This window comes from Trematomus bernacchii, unplaced genomic scaffold (assembly GCF_902827165.1).
Source record: "Trematomus bernacchii unplaced genomic scaffold, fTreBer1.1, whole genome shotgun sequence".
Taxonomy (NCBI): Eukaryota; Metazoa; Chordata; class Actinopteri; order Perciformes; family Nototheniidae; genus Trematomus; species Trematomus bernacchii.
In genome coordinates, this window is record NW_022987641.1 from 4,397,822 (window position 1) to 4,414,960 (window position 17,139).

Below are 17,139 nucleotides of genomic sequence, written 5' to 3' on the forward strand. Positions count from 1 at the left end.
TTCAGGTTTGTCATGTTGTATTGCACAAGTGAAATGAGCAGCAGCATTACAAGATACGCATCACATTTAAAAATGCCACGCATACGGAGTGTTCAAACTTACATTAAATAGTTCTGACTTTGGTATAACATGATACAAGAGGCAATAAAGTTATATTGAGTACTTAAATTCTCACTGGCCTCACTTGGGAGGATGAAGGAACAGTTTGACAATACAGTACTGGACACTTATTGTTGATTCTAAGTAAAACGTTATATATATATATATATATACACATTAATGAGAACACATTATTTCTCAGTGTGCATTGCTTGAAGTATTTCCCTGTTTTTTCGGTTTAGTGTTCATGATTCATGATTGTTCCCATCATAGACTGTGTACATCTGCACACCAATACGCCAACGCCGTACAAAAAACTTTTATCCCATCTCTTTCCCTCCACACTTTTCAGCAGCTGTGAGGTTCCCCAGGTGCTCCTTCCTGTTGGTGAAGCAGCAGCGAGCAGCAGAGAGGACGGGGCCCGACTCGGAGGGGCTCAGGGTGAAAACGAAGCGACTGATGCCCGTGTTTGGACATGGAGAAAACACCTGGGACATCTTGGCCCCTGCAGGCAGAGAGCTCTTTAAGTCCTCCAGGAGGTGCTTGATGGCCACACGGATGTAAGCTCCGTGGCTCACGACCAGAGCGTGGACCGACGCTTCCTGGAGCCCGTCCTCAGCCGAGCCACCAGGAGCCCGCTCCGAGGCAGCAGCTGCCGTCCCGTTTGCAGCCTCAGGTGCTCCCGCCCTGCCGTGTTCATCCGATAATTGCTGGAAAAGGGCTTTGAGGAACTTTTTGAATCGTAGCTTCACCTGGAATCAAGGTGAAAGTCAGCCTGTTCTTTTTGCAATCTGTCAGCTACACTTTTTCCTTAAACAAAATTCACTTTATAGCTGAAATGGTTTGTTGCTTTATCAGTTACTTGATTGACAAGTCATCAGCAACTGCTTTGATAGGAATTGTTGTCTTCTTTTTGCAGCTTGTCAAATGTAAGGATTTGCAGGTAATTTATTTTACCATCATTCTAAACAGTTTTTTTTAACCTTTGGCCAGACAAAACAAGACATTTGTGGCAATCTTTCAATATTTATTGACATTTATAGAAAGAAAAATGTTTAAGTGCAATAATTCAACATGTAGAACTGCAGCAACTGCACGTTCATTGGTTACAACATGCACTGGTATATATAATGTGTATACATCATCAAATAAAGAACCATGGAAAAATGCAGGTATTTAAGAAGAGTAGTCAAACATCATTACTCACACCAAATTACCCACATTTTATTCATAGTTTTAAAACATCCTTAAACCTATCCTTTTAAACTACCCTACATTTTGCACATTATCTGGCCACAACTCAGTTTAATCGCAATACTATAAATGGACTCTACATGGCGCTGTTGCACAAGTAATACTCTCTTGGCCTTGAGTTTCACAGAGACTGTTTTCAACTTTTGACCACTACTATATCATCAGTTCCCAAATACTGACTGTGTGTGACTCACCTGGTCCAAAGTCTCTCCTCCTGGGGGGGTGTAGTCACGACAGGACTGGCCGGCAGTGTTTGCCATGTTCTTCAGATGCTCTTTGGGGTGTCCTTCAGCAACACCAAAACCCTGAATTAACCAGACAACCATACTCTTAGAACTCACCAAATAAACTGCTGTAGTACTGCATTATTATTATATATATTTGGAAAAAGTATACAGCCAATGGATCTCACCCTCTCTCTGAGTAATGGATCCAAAACCATCTCCGTGCCAGAACAATGAGTGTTGTTCCTCCTAATTATTTCAGCCGTCTGAGGGAAGCAGTTATCGTCAATGACTGACTCAATACATTTGTAACCACCCAAAGAAGCAGTCTTGGACAGACTGAAAAATCATGAATACACTGTCAACATCAGTGAGTCAGATACCACAGAGACATGAGTGGTCACACAGCTATGTCATATCCATGCATCCCGTTTTCCTTCTTTTGCTTCACTTTTCTGGGGAAACGATTGTTCATTTTACTGGTGGAACAAAATGATTTGCTAATAATGGAAAATAAGCTACAGATATTTATGGGTAAAGAGATTACTAAGCTAAGACAGGAAAGATTTGAAAGACATACGAAAGAAACCCTAAAAGAATGTACTTTTATTTGTAAGTTAATTATTAGTGTGTCTATTATGAGGTATTCTAATGGGTACCAAACACATTTTCTACATGTTTAAACTCACAAACATTCAAGGATGGATTAACTAATGTCCTATGAAAGAATGAAGATCAGGCCCTCAAAGTCTGTACTTTTTCTTCCACTGTCACTTCACCTGTGTGTGATATGTATTTGAATGGCCAGGTAACTTTCTAATTGAATGAGTGTGACTTACATGTATGGCTCGTTGTAGGTTACTGGAAAAGACATAGTTGAATGCGATGTCTCGGAGGTATTTTCCTACGGCCTCAGCCTGCTGCACACCTGTTTCTGACAGAGGTGTGTCCACGCCTTGACCTAAAGAAAACAGAGCTTTTAGTTTCTGCAGTAATACTCCTTACAGTGCAAAAAAGTGTTAAGACTATTAAAGAGGGAGTTTTCTGCAACACGTAAGACTATATCTAATGTTATAAAACACACATGTTGGACCAGAGCTGTGTCATTGATAGCCAGCTACATGCTGTATTTATGGGAGTGACAATCGTCTCTACCTTGAAATCGGGGGACAAACCCACAACTACTGTATTCTGTAGAAAAATGTCTTGTTTAAGATAGTTGAAAACATTTGTCATTTGGGATGGTTTGATGCTGTATTTGAAAGCAGCAGTGGATAGCCAATGGCCTTAACATTTTAAAAAGGACCTAGGTAAATCTCTTTTAATTTACTTAGCATTATTACAGGTCCAGTGTGTAGTATTTAAGGGGATCTATTAGCACAAATACAATATTCATGTTTTCATTCATAATCACCTGAAACTAAGACTTGTTGTGTTTTTGTCAGCTTAGAATGACCCCTTCATATCCTGTTGACTACTGCCATGTTTTACGGTAGCCTAGAATGGACAAACCGAACACAGCTCTGTGGAGGGTTTTTCCTCTTTTTTTGCTTACCAAAATTAAAAAATCGGTGCTAGTCGAGGGCCGGACTGGTTCAATGTTTATTGCAAAACTTATTGCACATATTAAACCTGGAACTAACAAAGCTTAAATTATTGCCTATAAAAACAACATTAAACATTAAATAATCAGTTGCATTCATTTCTTATGGCTCTATCTGCAGCTTTTCCTCAGTCATTTCTTATGATTACATTTTTCCACAGGCCAACAACAGCTTCAAAAAAACAATTCCCCTCAAAGAAAAAACCAAACATGCCCTGTTGTCGCAAGAAAAAAAGTGCAGAAGGAAACATCCATTGAAACTCAGTTTGCTGCTCTGTGATGCTAGTTCAAGCCAGATACTTGGCATCTCATCTTGGGTGCAACTTCATCAATGTTTGGGGTCAGGCTCTGAGCTGAGGAGATCCTCAGGATTGAGTGAAGGTGTGCGTGCAATATACCGGCGGGCCAGATCTAATAGTAATTAGAAATTATCTTGCGGGCCGAGATTTAACCAACCAAGGGCCTGATTTGGCCCCCGGGCCTTGAGTTTGACAAGTGTGTGCAGTTATTCAACAGGCTTGTCTTAAGGGTGGGGTCAGGGCAGAGGTATTCAGGTGGTTGCAACACACTGACACTTTGAGACCAGGTTTCATATCCTGACAATGTCCGCCTACGTAGCAATATAAACATAGCTGTGCAAGGCCCTCAGTAGGTTAAATGGTTGTCTAATGGGGCAGATGTTATTCAAATGTTTTTGTTGTAAATCCATGCTGCTCATTTCTATACAGGTACTTACCTTGCAGCAGCTTCTCCTTGTTGTACTGTGTTTCCCCACTGTGAGAAATAAAAGCAATGTCCTTGAATTAGCTCAGCCATATCCACGTAGGCCTGCTTCAAAGCTGACAACAAAGCTTAAGCTATAGCATGGTTAAAACGATTAAAATGTTCTTGTTTTGTTTCTGTCATTTTTGACAACAGACATATAGCCACCATGCTAAGTTACACAACTGACAGGACTAACTTTTTATGCAGAATAATGTCACATTTACAATTAATTCATGTCACAGTCGTGGTGTAAAAAAGTGGTGTGAAAATAATCACTTACTGTCGCACGAGGGTTAAACTGAGTGTAAACATCTTCAACGCACTTGCTGTTACATCCGGGTTAGTTCACCGGCAAATATGTGACGTAATCTTCTTGTTCTTCTTCTTTGCGTCTATTGACAGTTCGCTACACATACTTTAAGGAGCACACCGCCACCTAGTGTATCAGAGTGTGTACAATGAAGGCATTATACTGTCTGAATAATGATTGTAAAAAAAAAAAAAGAACGAAAAAGGATATATTTAAATATAAACATATGTTTTCAAATGACACTGTATTTCCGAATTCTGTCTGTAAGCACAACATATCAACCCTCTTTGATTCATGAAATGCCTGTCCTGTGCTAAACAGTCACTTTAAACTAAATGCCTGCCATGTGCCATGTACTAATCTTTTAAATGATTTGAGACACAGCCACCTGTGTGATGATGACACAAGAACCATAGAAAATATCTTAATATCTATATTCATAAATGTAAGGTTACAAGTATGTGTAAACAAAGTACCTATGCTACTTGCCTTTCTTCAGGAAAATACTTATTTATATGTTGGAATGTAATACTCACTAGTAAAAATAACTCTTATTTATAATTTTGAGAGCATCACCGTTGTTTTCAGTGGTTTAGCTGTCATTTTAACAGAAAGGCAGATCTCACTAAAGGCAGAATAAAACAGAATTATTATTCCAGATGGGCTGATCTCAGTCTGTGCAGAGGAAAACAAATTAGCCAGTCACATGATTTTAGCCAATTTATTGATGAGAAATTGTTGAGGTACACTGTGTGGTTGCACATGGGGATAGTGGGAGGAGTTTGGAAAACAACCACACTGAACAATGATAAAACATTCTTGTGGTTTTAACTGAGACTGAATGGGTACCTAAAAAAATAAACAATATTCCATTTTGTTCCAATGAACTGATCTGAAAATGCCAATATTTTTGTTTTCTTTCAAATACATGTATACATTACAGTATATATATATATATATGTTTTACTTACATGAAACAACCTATTTTAAAGTACAGGCCCTTATAGCGGTTCAGTGGAATCAGGGGTCAGACTTTTTTTTTTATTCTAAGAGAAGATGAACTGTCCTTCTCATCAAGGCTGAAAAAAAGTGAAATCCGTCAACAAGTTCAGAGTGAAAACAACGTTTGTGTTGTAAAGTTTGATGAGGTAATGCGAGATGGACTCTCGCTCTATCCGTCCAAATTAACCTGAGGTACACAAACATAACAAAGAAGCAGCAAGAATATGGTAGAGTATAAAGATACAAATGAAAACAAAAGGATAAAAACATGCTAATCAAAAAAGATCGGCAAAACCAAGTACTTCCAGTCCCGCACCAAACTGCGTTACATTTCCTCCAGTACACATACAACGGAAAAGCAAAGAAGACTTGTTACATATACAACATTTCATAATATAGCAGCACACAAGTGAATCACAATAAGGCATCTTTGTGTAAGACTAGAAAAGAAAAGCTTCATAGCAGCAAGAGAATGATGTGTATAATATAGTTTGTTCTCACTTTGGAATTATCTCTTTCAAATTATACACAAAACCTTTAGAAGCATAAACATGTTTTCTGTTTAAAGCACTTTTTTTGGAGAGAAAAAAACATTTGGCTTGTTGCACAACAGAACATGAATAGAATTTAGAAACTACATATCTTTTGTAAAATGTAAAGAGGACTTTTTAGCATTTGTGCTCAAGGGGAAATTGGTTATATAAAGACAAAAAGTTCAAACCATTGAAACCCCTACCTCCCCATGTCACTGTAACACTTCAGTTCAGAGAGAGGCTTACATAAAAAGAGTGAAACAGGAAAAAGAGAGAATATTTTGGACACAATATGCGTGTGACTCTTTGTAAGAACTATTGGAAGGTTTGGCTATGAATTAACATAAATTCAAGTAAGGTTAAATAAATGCAAATAATCAAAAAAAAGAAGTCTACAAGTGACTTGGCTTTCTTTAGTTGATATTCTATTAAACTATTACACAGATTATCCAACGTCTACTCACCTGTCGGGGCGTAGCTTTCAAGACAATGTGCGTTACCCCATGGGAATCCAGCCCAGAAAAAAAAATTAAAATAACTTAAAGAAAAAAAAACCCACTGAACGCTCCTCAACCACCATCCCCCTACCATACCTAAGGAGTGTGTCTTTAAAAGTGCATCAATATTTTTCCAAGTCGCCCACTCTCAAAAAAAGTTAATGGCGAAATTGATAAAAGGAGAATCTGCAGCTAGACTCATCTGAACCCCCCCACCAGGGGGTTTCCCACCTACTGTGTAGTCACTTGTCATGTGACTGCAAACATGACAAGTTCTTCTCGCCGAGTCGCTATCATTCATCAATCTAGACCTCTAGCATCCTCTTTCCATTCCACATGCGTTACTTTTCTTGAAAAACTTCCTTCAACCTGCATCCATTTCCTTCTCCATAAAACTTGCTAAATCTTATTTTCCTCTAGTAACATCAGTACGACCTAGCAGAGGTTAAAATCCCCCTCAAACCATCTACTAAACTCCAACGTGTAGGAGCTAGACTATGAACAATAACAATGTAGCCTCGCTGAATTATATGAACCTACTGTACTGGTCTGTGGATAAGCCAGTTAAATCAAGACCTTAATAACTGACCTGTGTGTTAACCTTTAACAGTAGCCCCTGCTCCAGACTCAAAGCCCCTCGTGTCCTTCCTCTGTGAGCAGGCCCAGCCCACTCCCGGCTAGCTATTCAGCATAAATAGAAAGCAGTGCTACAGGTGCACAGTATGATAGATAGAGCTCCTCTGATTGGATATCAGCTTAGTTTAAATGCCATGTACTGTATTATCAGCATTTAAAACTTTACTATGGGCGTTTCCCTGTACAGGGGAAGAAACCCCATACAAACTGAATTGATAACTGCTCACTATAAGATGATAAAAGAGTATCATAACTAAATGCTAGCTAGATATGCAATATTTATCATTTATTTCTACTAGGTTGTATCAAAAAAATAAGTATATTTCATATAATTATGCTGTTTTTTTTTCAAGTATGAAAATATATTCAGGTTTCCATTCAGGGAAACCTAAGGCACTATTAAGTTTTCCATTTTTTTTTTCTTACATAGCTTGTTTGGTTACATATCGCCCGTACAAAAGGTGAAAAGCACACCGGGTACAATGGGGCAAAAAAAGGAGAAAAACTAGGAATTTCTTATATTCTAAAAGTTCATCGATCGTCACACCATCGCTCATGTGGCGCCTTGATGTAGATACTGGCAGCTCATGCGCTCCTGTTAGTTTATCGGTAAACAGGCATGAGCGGTGCGTGAGAGTCGGGTGGAGTTCATAAGTTGACGTCGCGCACATCTGTGGGGGTGCTGGACTGGTCCTGCTGCTCCTTGGCCTTGCTGCCTGCTCGGATGCTGCTCTCCTGCTGCAGGCTGGTGGTCAGCACGCGCTCTATCTGCTCCTGGCACGCCCTCAAACAGTCCTGGAGCAAAAACGGTAGGACGTTGTTACACACACTTTAATTACACCATTGCTACTGTTCAGGGTCCAGGCACCTTTTGGTTGACTTTGTGCATTCATTTTTCTTGTCTTACCCCACTGCATGATATTCCTGTTCTTAAACTAGCTCAGCTACAAGAGTATAAAGCTGCCCAGAACCAAAATTTAAAAAAAACACGCAGGTGCCTATAAGAATTGTTTTATCTTTACTACCTCACTAAAAATAAGCGATTAAGCTTGTAACCTTATTATAATTCCGTTTTAATTTTAACTATCTCTTATAACTCATGTAGCTTGTGAATTGAATTTAGACTGGATTGCAAAACGAAGAGTTTAGGTTGTAAAAGTTGTCATTGAAAAATAAATGTTGAGTGTCTAGTCTACGTATGCCTTTATAATAAGCTTAAGTTTTAAAAATGCCTTTCAAAGAAAAAAAAGGTTATGGTCTACAGAAAAAAGTTAGATTGTGTCAAAGCCCAAATCATCGTAGTTTCTGTCTACATGAAATATTAATAAAGTGATGTCACTTTAAATAAATATACCCCCTGTATTCACCCATTAAAAGGGTGTTTAATCTGTACACCCGTCTGTGGACCCTGGCGTGCAAAAACCTGGTTTTTGATGTGCGAATTGTTCAACAGCTTTGGTCACATGCATGGCATACCAGCAGGGAATTATGCGAGTTGAGGTAGGTGGTCCTGTCTGCACCAGGGCCAGAACAATGGTACCAGCACCCTGCAATACCAACACACTGCAGCAAGTCCTCTCTGACACGGGACCTGTGCATGTCTGAGGCACCAATACAGAGGGAATGTGAAGGGGGCACTACTTCTGTGGTCTGTCCGGGAACAGATAAGCAGATCTGGTAGCCCCCCCTCACCCCCCTTTGGGTTTAAAGCACGGTCAGCCCCATGTGGAGGTCTAGAGGAAATGGCTTTGACCTTCTGCACCCTGAACCTCTGAGATTTGGTGTAAAACAGAATATAGGACAGTGGGGCCGGATGTTTTTGGACAACTTCTCCAGTGAAAGGGGATCCTCTGTGTCTGTGCCCCTCCGCAGGTCTGGAGGAACATGTGGGAGGTCTGCTCACTGAGCCGGCTGCAGGACTCTTTAAAGACTGAACCGAGGCTCGCAAAGAGGCCCGCATTCCTTTGAAATGTACGAATAATTGGAACCCCATGGGCTGCAGTCGGAGTGCCTGTTGTGACGGCCGGGTTTGCGGGGTGCTCGTCACCGTGGCAACGTAACCACAAGCTAAGAGGTGCACCGTGTTGTTCCTGTGGCCCATTGGCTGCGGTCTGTTTGGATTTCTACGCTTCTGAACTGGTTTGCTGGTGTAACAAGGACTCACTGTGGCAATGAAAGCACACACTTGGATGTTGGTATAGTATTTTTTTTTAAGATCGTTTGATGTGTCAAATGACTTTGTCTGCAGTTTCTTTTCTTAGCAATTATAATGTATTATTTAAAAATCGGTTGCTATGGATATTACAGTATACTGTACAAACTCCAATAAAATCTCCAAAAAGTTATTATTGGATATCGATTACCAGTACCAAAATTCATTAGGGTGACATTTAAAGTCGTTTTTATGACTTTTATATATAACATAATAACGGCATCACAAACAAACGGACATGGTCATCATACATCTTCATCTGGTTAAAAACAAGCTCAAAAACAAATTGTTATGTAGTAATATAATCCATTCAAGGCCTATTTTCTCTCAGAGTTGAATTCAAACAGCACAGTCTGCATATCCTTATATTATTGTTTTACACTGATCAGCTGTACAAGCTCATTATAAAAAGGCAAGTACAGTCTATAACTTACACTGACTTATATATGACATTAAAGCATATTTGGAGGCCGTTTAACTCCTATGGAATGTGTGACGCAGCACCTGCATTCAGCAGAAACTCCATTACGTTTCTATAATGCTCAGTATTGCACATTGACTATTAGTTTTAAAGCTCCATTTAATCCCACCTGAATAAATAATTGATTCGTTGATTCAAGTCAATGACTTTTCAAACATTTATAAGTGTTGTTGTGCATGTATGCTGATAGCTTCATCAGGCCTTTGCTCAGGAAGACGCTCTTGAGTTCATTACGAACATATTCTTCCACCAGGAGGGGCAAACACGCAGCTGAAGTGGGAGCCTTGCAGAGAAATTGCATGTGTCCTACCACAAGAATGTGGGCTCTGAGTTTTAAGAAGACATTCCCACTGCCGCTGCTCTTTATAGCAGCAGTCTGGCTCCACAGCCAAGAGCTCTCTCTCCATGAAAAGTAAATAGCTTCAATGTGCCACTACTAAAGGCATCACTGTAGTTTACTGAAGGGCCTTTTATACTGCTGTCGTGAGATGGTGCAATGATTATTATTAACAATGCATTGTTGTGGAGCACTAAAACTCCTCAGTGATTACTTCTGGAAAGTATACATTTCGTCCACTGGTGTACTCACCACCTCTGTGTTGGTGATCTTGGCCAGCAGGTCTGTCAGGTTGTCTCGACTCAGCCTCGGGTCGCTTTGGTCCAGCTGCAGGCCGCAGACAGCAGCTCCCATGCTGCCAGTGGCGATCATGGAAGGAGGGTTCATGGCAAGGCGGTCATCTGGAGAGGAAGGAGTATTCACTTAATTAGTCAGGCATAAGCTTCAGGCCACAATGACGTACGAATATCACGTTTGTTGCTATGACGAGAACACTTCATTAGCCCAGAGGAAGTATGACAGATGTAAAAGTGGTGCAAACATCTGAATCATCCTCAAAACGCATGCTGCAAAGCTGAAGCTGACTTTCCCACAGTGTGAATTTCCTCAGACGTAGTTGCACAATGCAACCTGCGTGGTTTCCTTCATAAGAATTGAACTGATTGGAAAAGCAGAGTAGGAATCCTCCTACTCAAAGCGCAATGAGTTCCAGGAACGACTCCCTCTGGTACGTAATACGTATTCGAGTCTAAAGGCTTAAACGACAACAGGCCTGGATCGAGGAGGAGTAAGACGAGGCAGCCAGGGAGAGCACAACTCTGCAAAAACTGCGCTAAGCTGCTTTCGAAGGTTTTCTATCTCGCCTCAACTGTTGTTTTCATTTAATCGGGAAACTTGAAAGCATCTTATCAGACCACTAGGAGTCTAAAAGTTGCTAGCTAAGAGTTTCCTCTTAATATGTTTTTACAAAGCTGCAAAGGAAAACCTTTTCAGAGGAACTGAGAACATCTGATCTCAAAGAAGGGGTAGTCGAAGTCATGTTTCATGCATGAACATATTTACTATGTGTACAGTGATTGTTTGTCAGGTCCAATAGGAATCTATGGAACAAAGATGGTTACTAAATACCCTCTGGTTGCTAAATAGGGTAAATGTTATGAGCTGGCAAACAAAGTGAAGTCAGTTGTTGTTCGATAGATAAGTCAACTGAGAAATTACAAGTTCAAACAGTAAGTGTTACAAACTGCTTTGAATGAAACCCAGTATTCATCTTCTAGTATGTTTCTTCAGAAATAACACAGCCCTTATATTGAGGAGTTTCTCACAACTTGTGGAGTTCAGGATGTTTTGGGATGTTTTTGCCCCTGGAGGGGTTTTTCCACCATTACAATACACGAGCGGTCTTATCGCGTGGAGATGACCAAAGTTAAAGAAGGCTGAGACATGGCACACACAATTGTTAAGAGCTGTACATGTCCAATCCAGCACATAGTCGTAGCCCAGTCCTAACCAATGGTGGTTTCCTGATAGCTTGGATTAAACCCCGGAGAGCAGCCTGCTTCACTACGCCCATCTCCTCCTCCAGGGGCCAGCTGTCCATAGGAGGAGCTCCTCCATCATAAGAATAACATCTCAACTCCATATAAAACTCCAAACATTTACATTACTGCACAACCACAGGAGGCCTCTTTTTTTCCCACTGCGGCTGCTTTGTGCTTTGATATAACCAGCAGCTTATGAAAAGCAGAAGCCACCACTGAAACACACCCAAATATATAAAAAAGAAAAAGAAAAAGGTGTGACACTAAAACTGTGCTAAACAGGGCATGAAATTGAATGAGCCTATGGTTCCAATAACCAAATTCTAACCAAAACAGCTTATTGGTCAAATCTGACCACACTGACATTTGTGAGGAACTTCATTGCACTCTTCATTCAAGTGACCTCCTTTGTTTTGTTTCCTTCATTGAATTAGCTGAAAGGTAGCAGATGAAAGGCATCCTTGTGACCGAGCTCACTGTGTATATTAGGGGATCCTGCTGTAGTATTTATGTCCAGGATATGAACATATTAGAGGGATTCCTAGTATAGGCAAAGGCATGCTAGGAAAATTCACCTAGAGAGAGGCCTAAGGGAACATCTGAGTTTGTGTTTCTCCAGAGTTTATTTTGGACATAAGGCCGGAATGGGAGGAGGAAGGAGGATCACTGCCCTGACTTTTTAAACCTGGAAGCTTCCCCGTCAACAAACAATACAGGCAGCACCTGGGGCTTACAGGAGAGTATACAGAACGATAACATCGCTGTCATTAACAGTGGTTTATCTAAACAGAGCACCGATAGGATTTTTCCCAGACACTTAAAAGATAAATGTTTTAATAACCACTTTCGGCAGCTTTTAGCAGATGTGAAGAAAAAGCCCTACTACAGGCTGGGACTAGAAAGTGGATAAAGCAGCCAGCAGAGTATGCGGAAAGAAGAAAGAGGTCACAGATGACTCACGATGGGAGAATGTTTGAGTGTGTGAGAATATTCTGGTGGATATGGGAATCGCAAAGCAGAAAAGTCAACGTGTGAGCGAACAAATCAGAAAAAGTTCATGAGATGATTTGCAGCGGTGACACTTATTGTAAGTTGCTTTAGATAAAAGCGTCAGTTATATGAATTAATGTAAAAAAGGTAACTTTACCTGTGGCACAGAGGGCAATGAATGTCTCTGAGTGTTTGCGGACTATCGCCAGCTTTTCTTTGGGAAGGGGCAGCCTGCGGACGATATGCTCTATAAAATCATTGGGGATGACTGAGGCCATGTTCCACTTCAACTTGCCCAGCACGACCAGCTCCCAGTCCTAGAAGAGAGGGGAGAAGATGAGAAAGGAGGGGTAAGTAGGGTCAGAATCTCCTCAGTCAGAGGTTTAAATGGCGTGCTGCCATGCCTCCATTGACCGTGAAGAAGATCACAGTCAGTCCCTATTCCCAGAGGAAATGGGTCTGTAAGAAGAGTAACATTTTTTCACTTTATCTCTCCTCGCTGTATCTTATTATCTGCGTGCCTTTCTCATTCCTCACATCCTTTGTGTTCATAACGCCGGCATGTGACAAGCTTTGCCCTGCCAATGAGACAGCTAGCCCCTTCCTTCCTGTCACAAGCCTCAAACAGCCACAGTGAGTTTGCACAGGCAGCAGCAAAAAGCCGACTATTCATACAGCAGCGGCAAGAGAGGTGTACGGGGTTCATGATTTCATTTCCTGTGTGATGAGGCAATCTATAGAAAACACATGTTTAAAAAGGTGTAATTGCACGCAAGCTACGTTACGTTTTAAGATTTAAAATATGCCATAACATTTACAAATGTGTACAGACTTACAGAAATTGAAACTGAGATCAATTGATTAGATAATCTCAGACACATAATGAGCCGTTAATGTTATTATCTGAAACAGTGGATTAGGACTACTGTTTATGTTTTTTGTTTTCTCTGTATTATTTCTGTTCGGATTTTATGTGCAGAGTCTTTGAGCATTAGGAAAAGCGCTATACAAATCCCATGTATTATTATTAATAATTTACCAAAATAACCATCTAAGAAAATGGCTTCCCTCGAGGTTTCCATTGTCTAGCTGTGCTAATTTACAGATGAGATTTTCTTCAGATCCCCACAAGTAAAGACGAGAGATTTGGAAACACATTCACAAATCTTACTTTGTAAACTACAGTGTTCCGATCTGCTGTACACATTTTGACACATCCTTTTGCATCTTTAAAAGTCGATTTCATTTAGACATCTCTCATCAGACTGAATCATTCCAGACATATTTCCTCTTGGTCTCCCAAGACTTCAACACTGCTACACACAACTGTGGCAGCTAGTTAAAGAAAGATAAAGTTAAATAAAGATTAATTGTAGTGTAGTTTAGGTATCCTAATGTAGCAATTCAAGCAAACGTAGTAAACACTGAAAACCCAATGCCTACAGGGACAGTCCCCCCCCTCCACCAGCCCTTCACCCAACGCTTATCCGTCATCTAAAACATCATTCTCATTTACGTTGGTTTCCTGTACATAACCTACAGAACACATGCCTGCATTTAACCTATTTTAGCACTTGGGTAGATTGAGATGAGCGGGGCGGAGGTTTGCTGTCGCTGCGCTTACTTCCTGCACAGCTGCCCCCCCAACACATTCAACCCGTTTAACACCTCTGTTGCAGCTGAAGCCTCAGTATTCATTACAAAGAGCTGCAACATCTTTGAGCGGCTCTTACGCCCTTCTCTGTGCATCCTGACAGGATATCCAGGAATCTGGAGTCTTAGGACAATATGGAGGATCAAATGGGATGAATGTCATTTCCCTCAACTGCTGCAGGCGACACATGAGGATGTATAGAGCATGTGGAGCTGTTTGGCTAAAATAAGAAACAGATTGTAAATACCAAACATCACCAGATCACAGGTTCTCAAATGGGGGGGGGAGAATTTGCTGCTTTTTCTTAACTAATGATTACTTTCTTAAATGACCATATTTTGTTTATTATACTGTAAGTCATATATAGTAGTGAATTGTTTTCTTTATTTATCACAATTGTATGCTTTGCCTTAAATTATTTGTTTTTCTCAACCACCTAAACCTCCAAAGGTTATACATATATTTTGTCGTTCTTGCTTGAAAATGTACTTGGAACTATGTACCCGTCAATGGATAACCATAGTCTGTTCTGCTTTTCTTCATCTCTTCCCTGAAATGCTATTAGATATCTCTGAATCATGGAAAGTTTTAACATCTAATATGCAGGTCCATTGCCAATGAGCATAATGAATCTGCTGATGATGAGTGTGTGATTCAGTGGAAAGCTTCAGGACAAGTTTGTAAGAAGACCTTGTTGATTGTTTGGTGAACCTAATATTTCTGTCTTTGGAAAAAGGAAAATATAATATAACAATAAAAACAATTACATTTTAGCTTTCAAAAACAACAGCTTCACGTTTAATAAGATGCTAATTAGGGTATAAATGTACATTTATTTAGAGATATGGTTCTCTTAATTATTACTCAAATGAATGTGTTAAGGTTAGAAATAAATAGCATTGTTGATGCTTTTCATGGGGGGGAGAATTCATATAACTAACTGAAGTAGAGAGGAAGGCTATGCACTAGATATTAAGGCCTGTACTGCATAACTGGCACTAGATGGCAACACACGCCTCTCCAGTCCTCATGGATCCCAACAAATGATGTGGCTATATTGTGCACAGCTCCACTTATAAGGAACATGGGATACTTGGGGTGGGATATCCTACTATACTTACCAGCAGTTCTCGTGGTGAGATGGAGCCTTCTGTGTACACGCAAAGCTTTTCTGCTGATAGCGGCCTGCAGTCCTTTAGCTTGGAGGCCAGGAATATGCACACAGCTCCCAGAAGCTGCAAATAAGTCTTTCTTGTGGGCATCACTGCTAGAAATCTGTCCAAATAATTAATAGCTAAAGGAAAGACGTCCTCATTGCTCTTCTCCTCCTCGCACACCTAAAATGAGACAGAAAAATGGAACAGAACATTTTAATTTGATGCAACATTAAAACACATATACAAAGAAAAAGTAGGCTACACTTTTGTAAGCTTCAAAGCAAATCAGCAGTGGAAGATGGGGGTGGTTACTTGAAGAATGTGATTTTCCCATGCTAATGTTGTCTGTAGGTTAAAGGTTAAATCAGTAATTTAAACACTTAGCAAAGTCAGTGAAAATCAGAGTTACAAATGAGTAGGAAGTCGTTCAGCAAAACGTCGCCATTCAACTCCTCTTCCTTGTTAGGGCTTGCCGTCTTTAAAAAAATGTTTAAAATGAAAATAAATCATGTATGAGCTTTAAATCGTGTGCACAATCTTCAGAAGTTGTGTTCAAATACTTCCCGACAGTTAAAAACCAGAACACTTTGCAAACATGACGTGATTTCATCTTGAAAAATGAAAGTAGTGTTGCATGCACGGTGCTATAGCAGAGCCAACGAGCTTGAGCAGTTTAAAATAATTAATAATAATTAATTAAAAGAGGAATTGTCACTTTTTCGATCATGTAAATTAAGATTAACTTCCCCTCTGTCGCCTGAGCTAGCTAGTTAGCAAAAAGCATCAACTTTGCAGATGTTAACCAATGTAAATATCTAGCTAGGCTATTTCTTTGAAGCTGAAATTTCTTCGTGGTGGAATTTCCGTTCTCCCACGCCTTTGGTGAGTCATTCTCATTCAATTGTCAAATAACATCCTTGCTTACTCCCCTTGAACTAAACAAAAACGTGTGTTCTACACATACAGTAACTTAAAAAGATGTACGTCAGCATGCAATAAGAAGAAATTAGCTAAAGCAGTTAGCTCATGAATGCAGAAAATGCCAACAAACCTCGTGCATCCAAACTGCAACCATTCGTCTCATATAAGGCTGAATATCCTTCTGGACCCGCTGGAAATACGTGCATTGAGGTAAAAACCTTTCCTCAATAGTTAATAAACTTTGCAACACTCTGTCATCATAGAGGATGTTTGGGTCAGGCTGGGCTCTCACGGCTATGTCCGATTCCATGCAATAAAGCTCCATGACTCGGGCCCCTTCTTCCCCCTTCCACTTTCTTTTTGTGTTTTTCTTTTTTGTGACTAGATAAGACAGATACAAAAATAAATATTGTCACTATTTGTCGACAGTGGACAGGAGGAGGAGAAGTGCCCAGGATGAAGCATGAGGCTGAGACTGCTGCTGGGGTTGGCTCCAGTCCTCCTGCCTCACTGTTGCTTCTTCTTCTGCGCTCAGTGCGCTGCCTGCTCCTGCTCCGAGTCAAACCGGACACAACGAAGAATACAACATCCGGCCACAGCTTTCAAAATAAAAGCCGCTGTGGGACTACCCGTTCTCTGGTGTTCTATGGACTGTTTGCTGAGCTTCCGGTCTCGCTCTACTTTCCTAACAATACTTTGAAAGAGGCATACCTCGACTGTGACGTGGGCCTCATCTGTTTCACAACTGGTTTAGACTACAACCTACTTTTATGGTGTCTTTAGATCCCTCTGCAACTAATATAGGATAATAACTACAATGAACCTATACTAATTATACTTATTTTAAGATAGCATAGTTGCTTATTATTGTAATCAAAGCACACTGCTAGTTTGTGCAGAATGAGTATAATGATAACAACTTT

General features: G+C 40.3%; 2 protein-coding genes across 2 annotated transcripts; both read right to left on the reverse strand.

The window, feature by feature from the left end:
• tigarb (TP53 induced glycolysis regulatory phosphatase b) lies at window positions 1–4,320 on the reverse strand. The gene is made up of 6 exons (XM_034133654.1): window positions 4,226–4,320; window positions 3,917–3,954; window positions 2,417–2,538; window positions 1,766–1,843; window positions 1,548–1,658; window positions 1–851 (listed from the first exon to the last, which is right to left on the reverse strand). Exons 1-6 carry the CDS (start codon window positions 4,255–4,257, stop codon window positions 420–422), a joined length of 813 nt encoding a protein of 270 aa, XP_033989545.1. The 5' UTR covers window positions 4,258–4,320; the 3' UTR covers window positions 1–419.
• Window positions 4,321–4,962: 642 nt separating this feature from the next.
• LOC117484991 (G1/S-specific cyclin-D2-like) lies at window positions 4,963–16,752 on the reverse strand. The gene is made up of 5 exons (XM_034133533.1): window positions 16,347–16,752; window positions 15,260–15,475; window positions 12,642–12,801; window positions 10,206–10,354; window positions 4,963–7,718 (listed from the first exon to the last, which is right to left on the reverse strand). Exons 1-5 carry the CDS (start codon window positions 16,539–16,541, stop codon window positions 7,572–7,574), a joined length of 867 nt encoding a protein of 288 aa, XP_033989424.1. The 5' UTR covers window positions 16,542–16,752; the 3' UTR covers window positions 4,963–7,571.
• Between the last annotated feature and the right edge of the window lie 387 nt (window positions 16,753–17,139).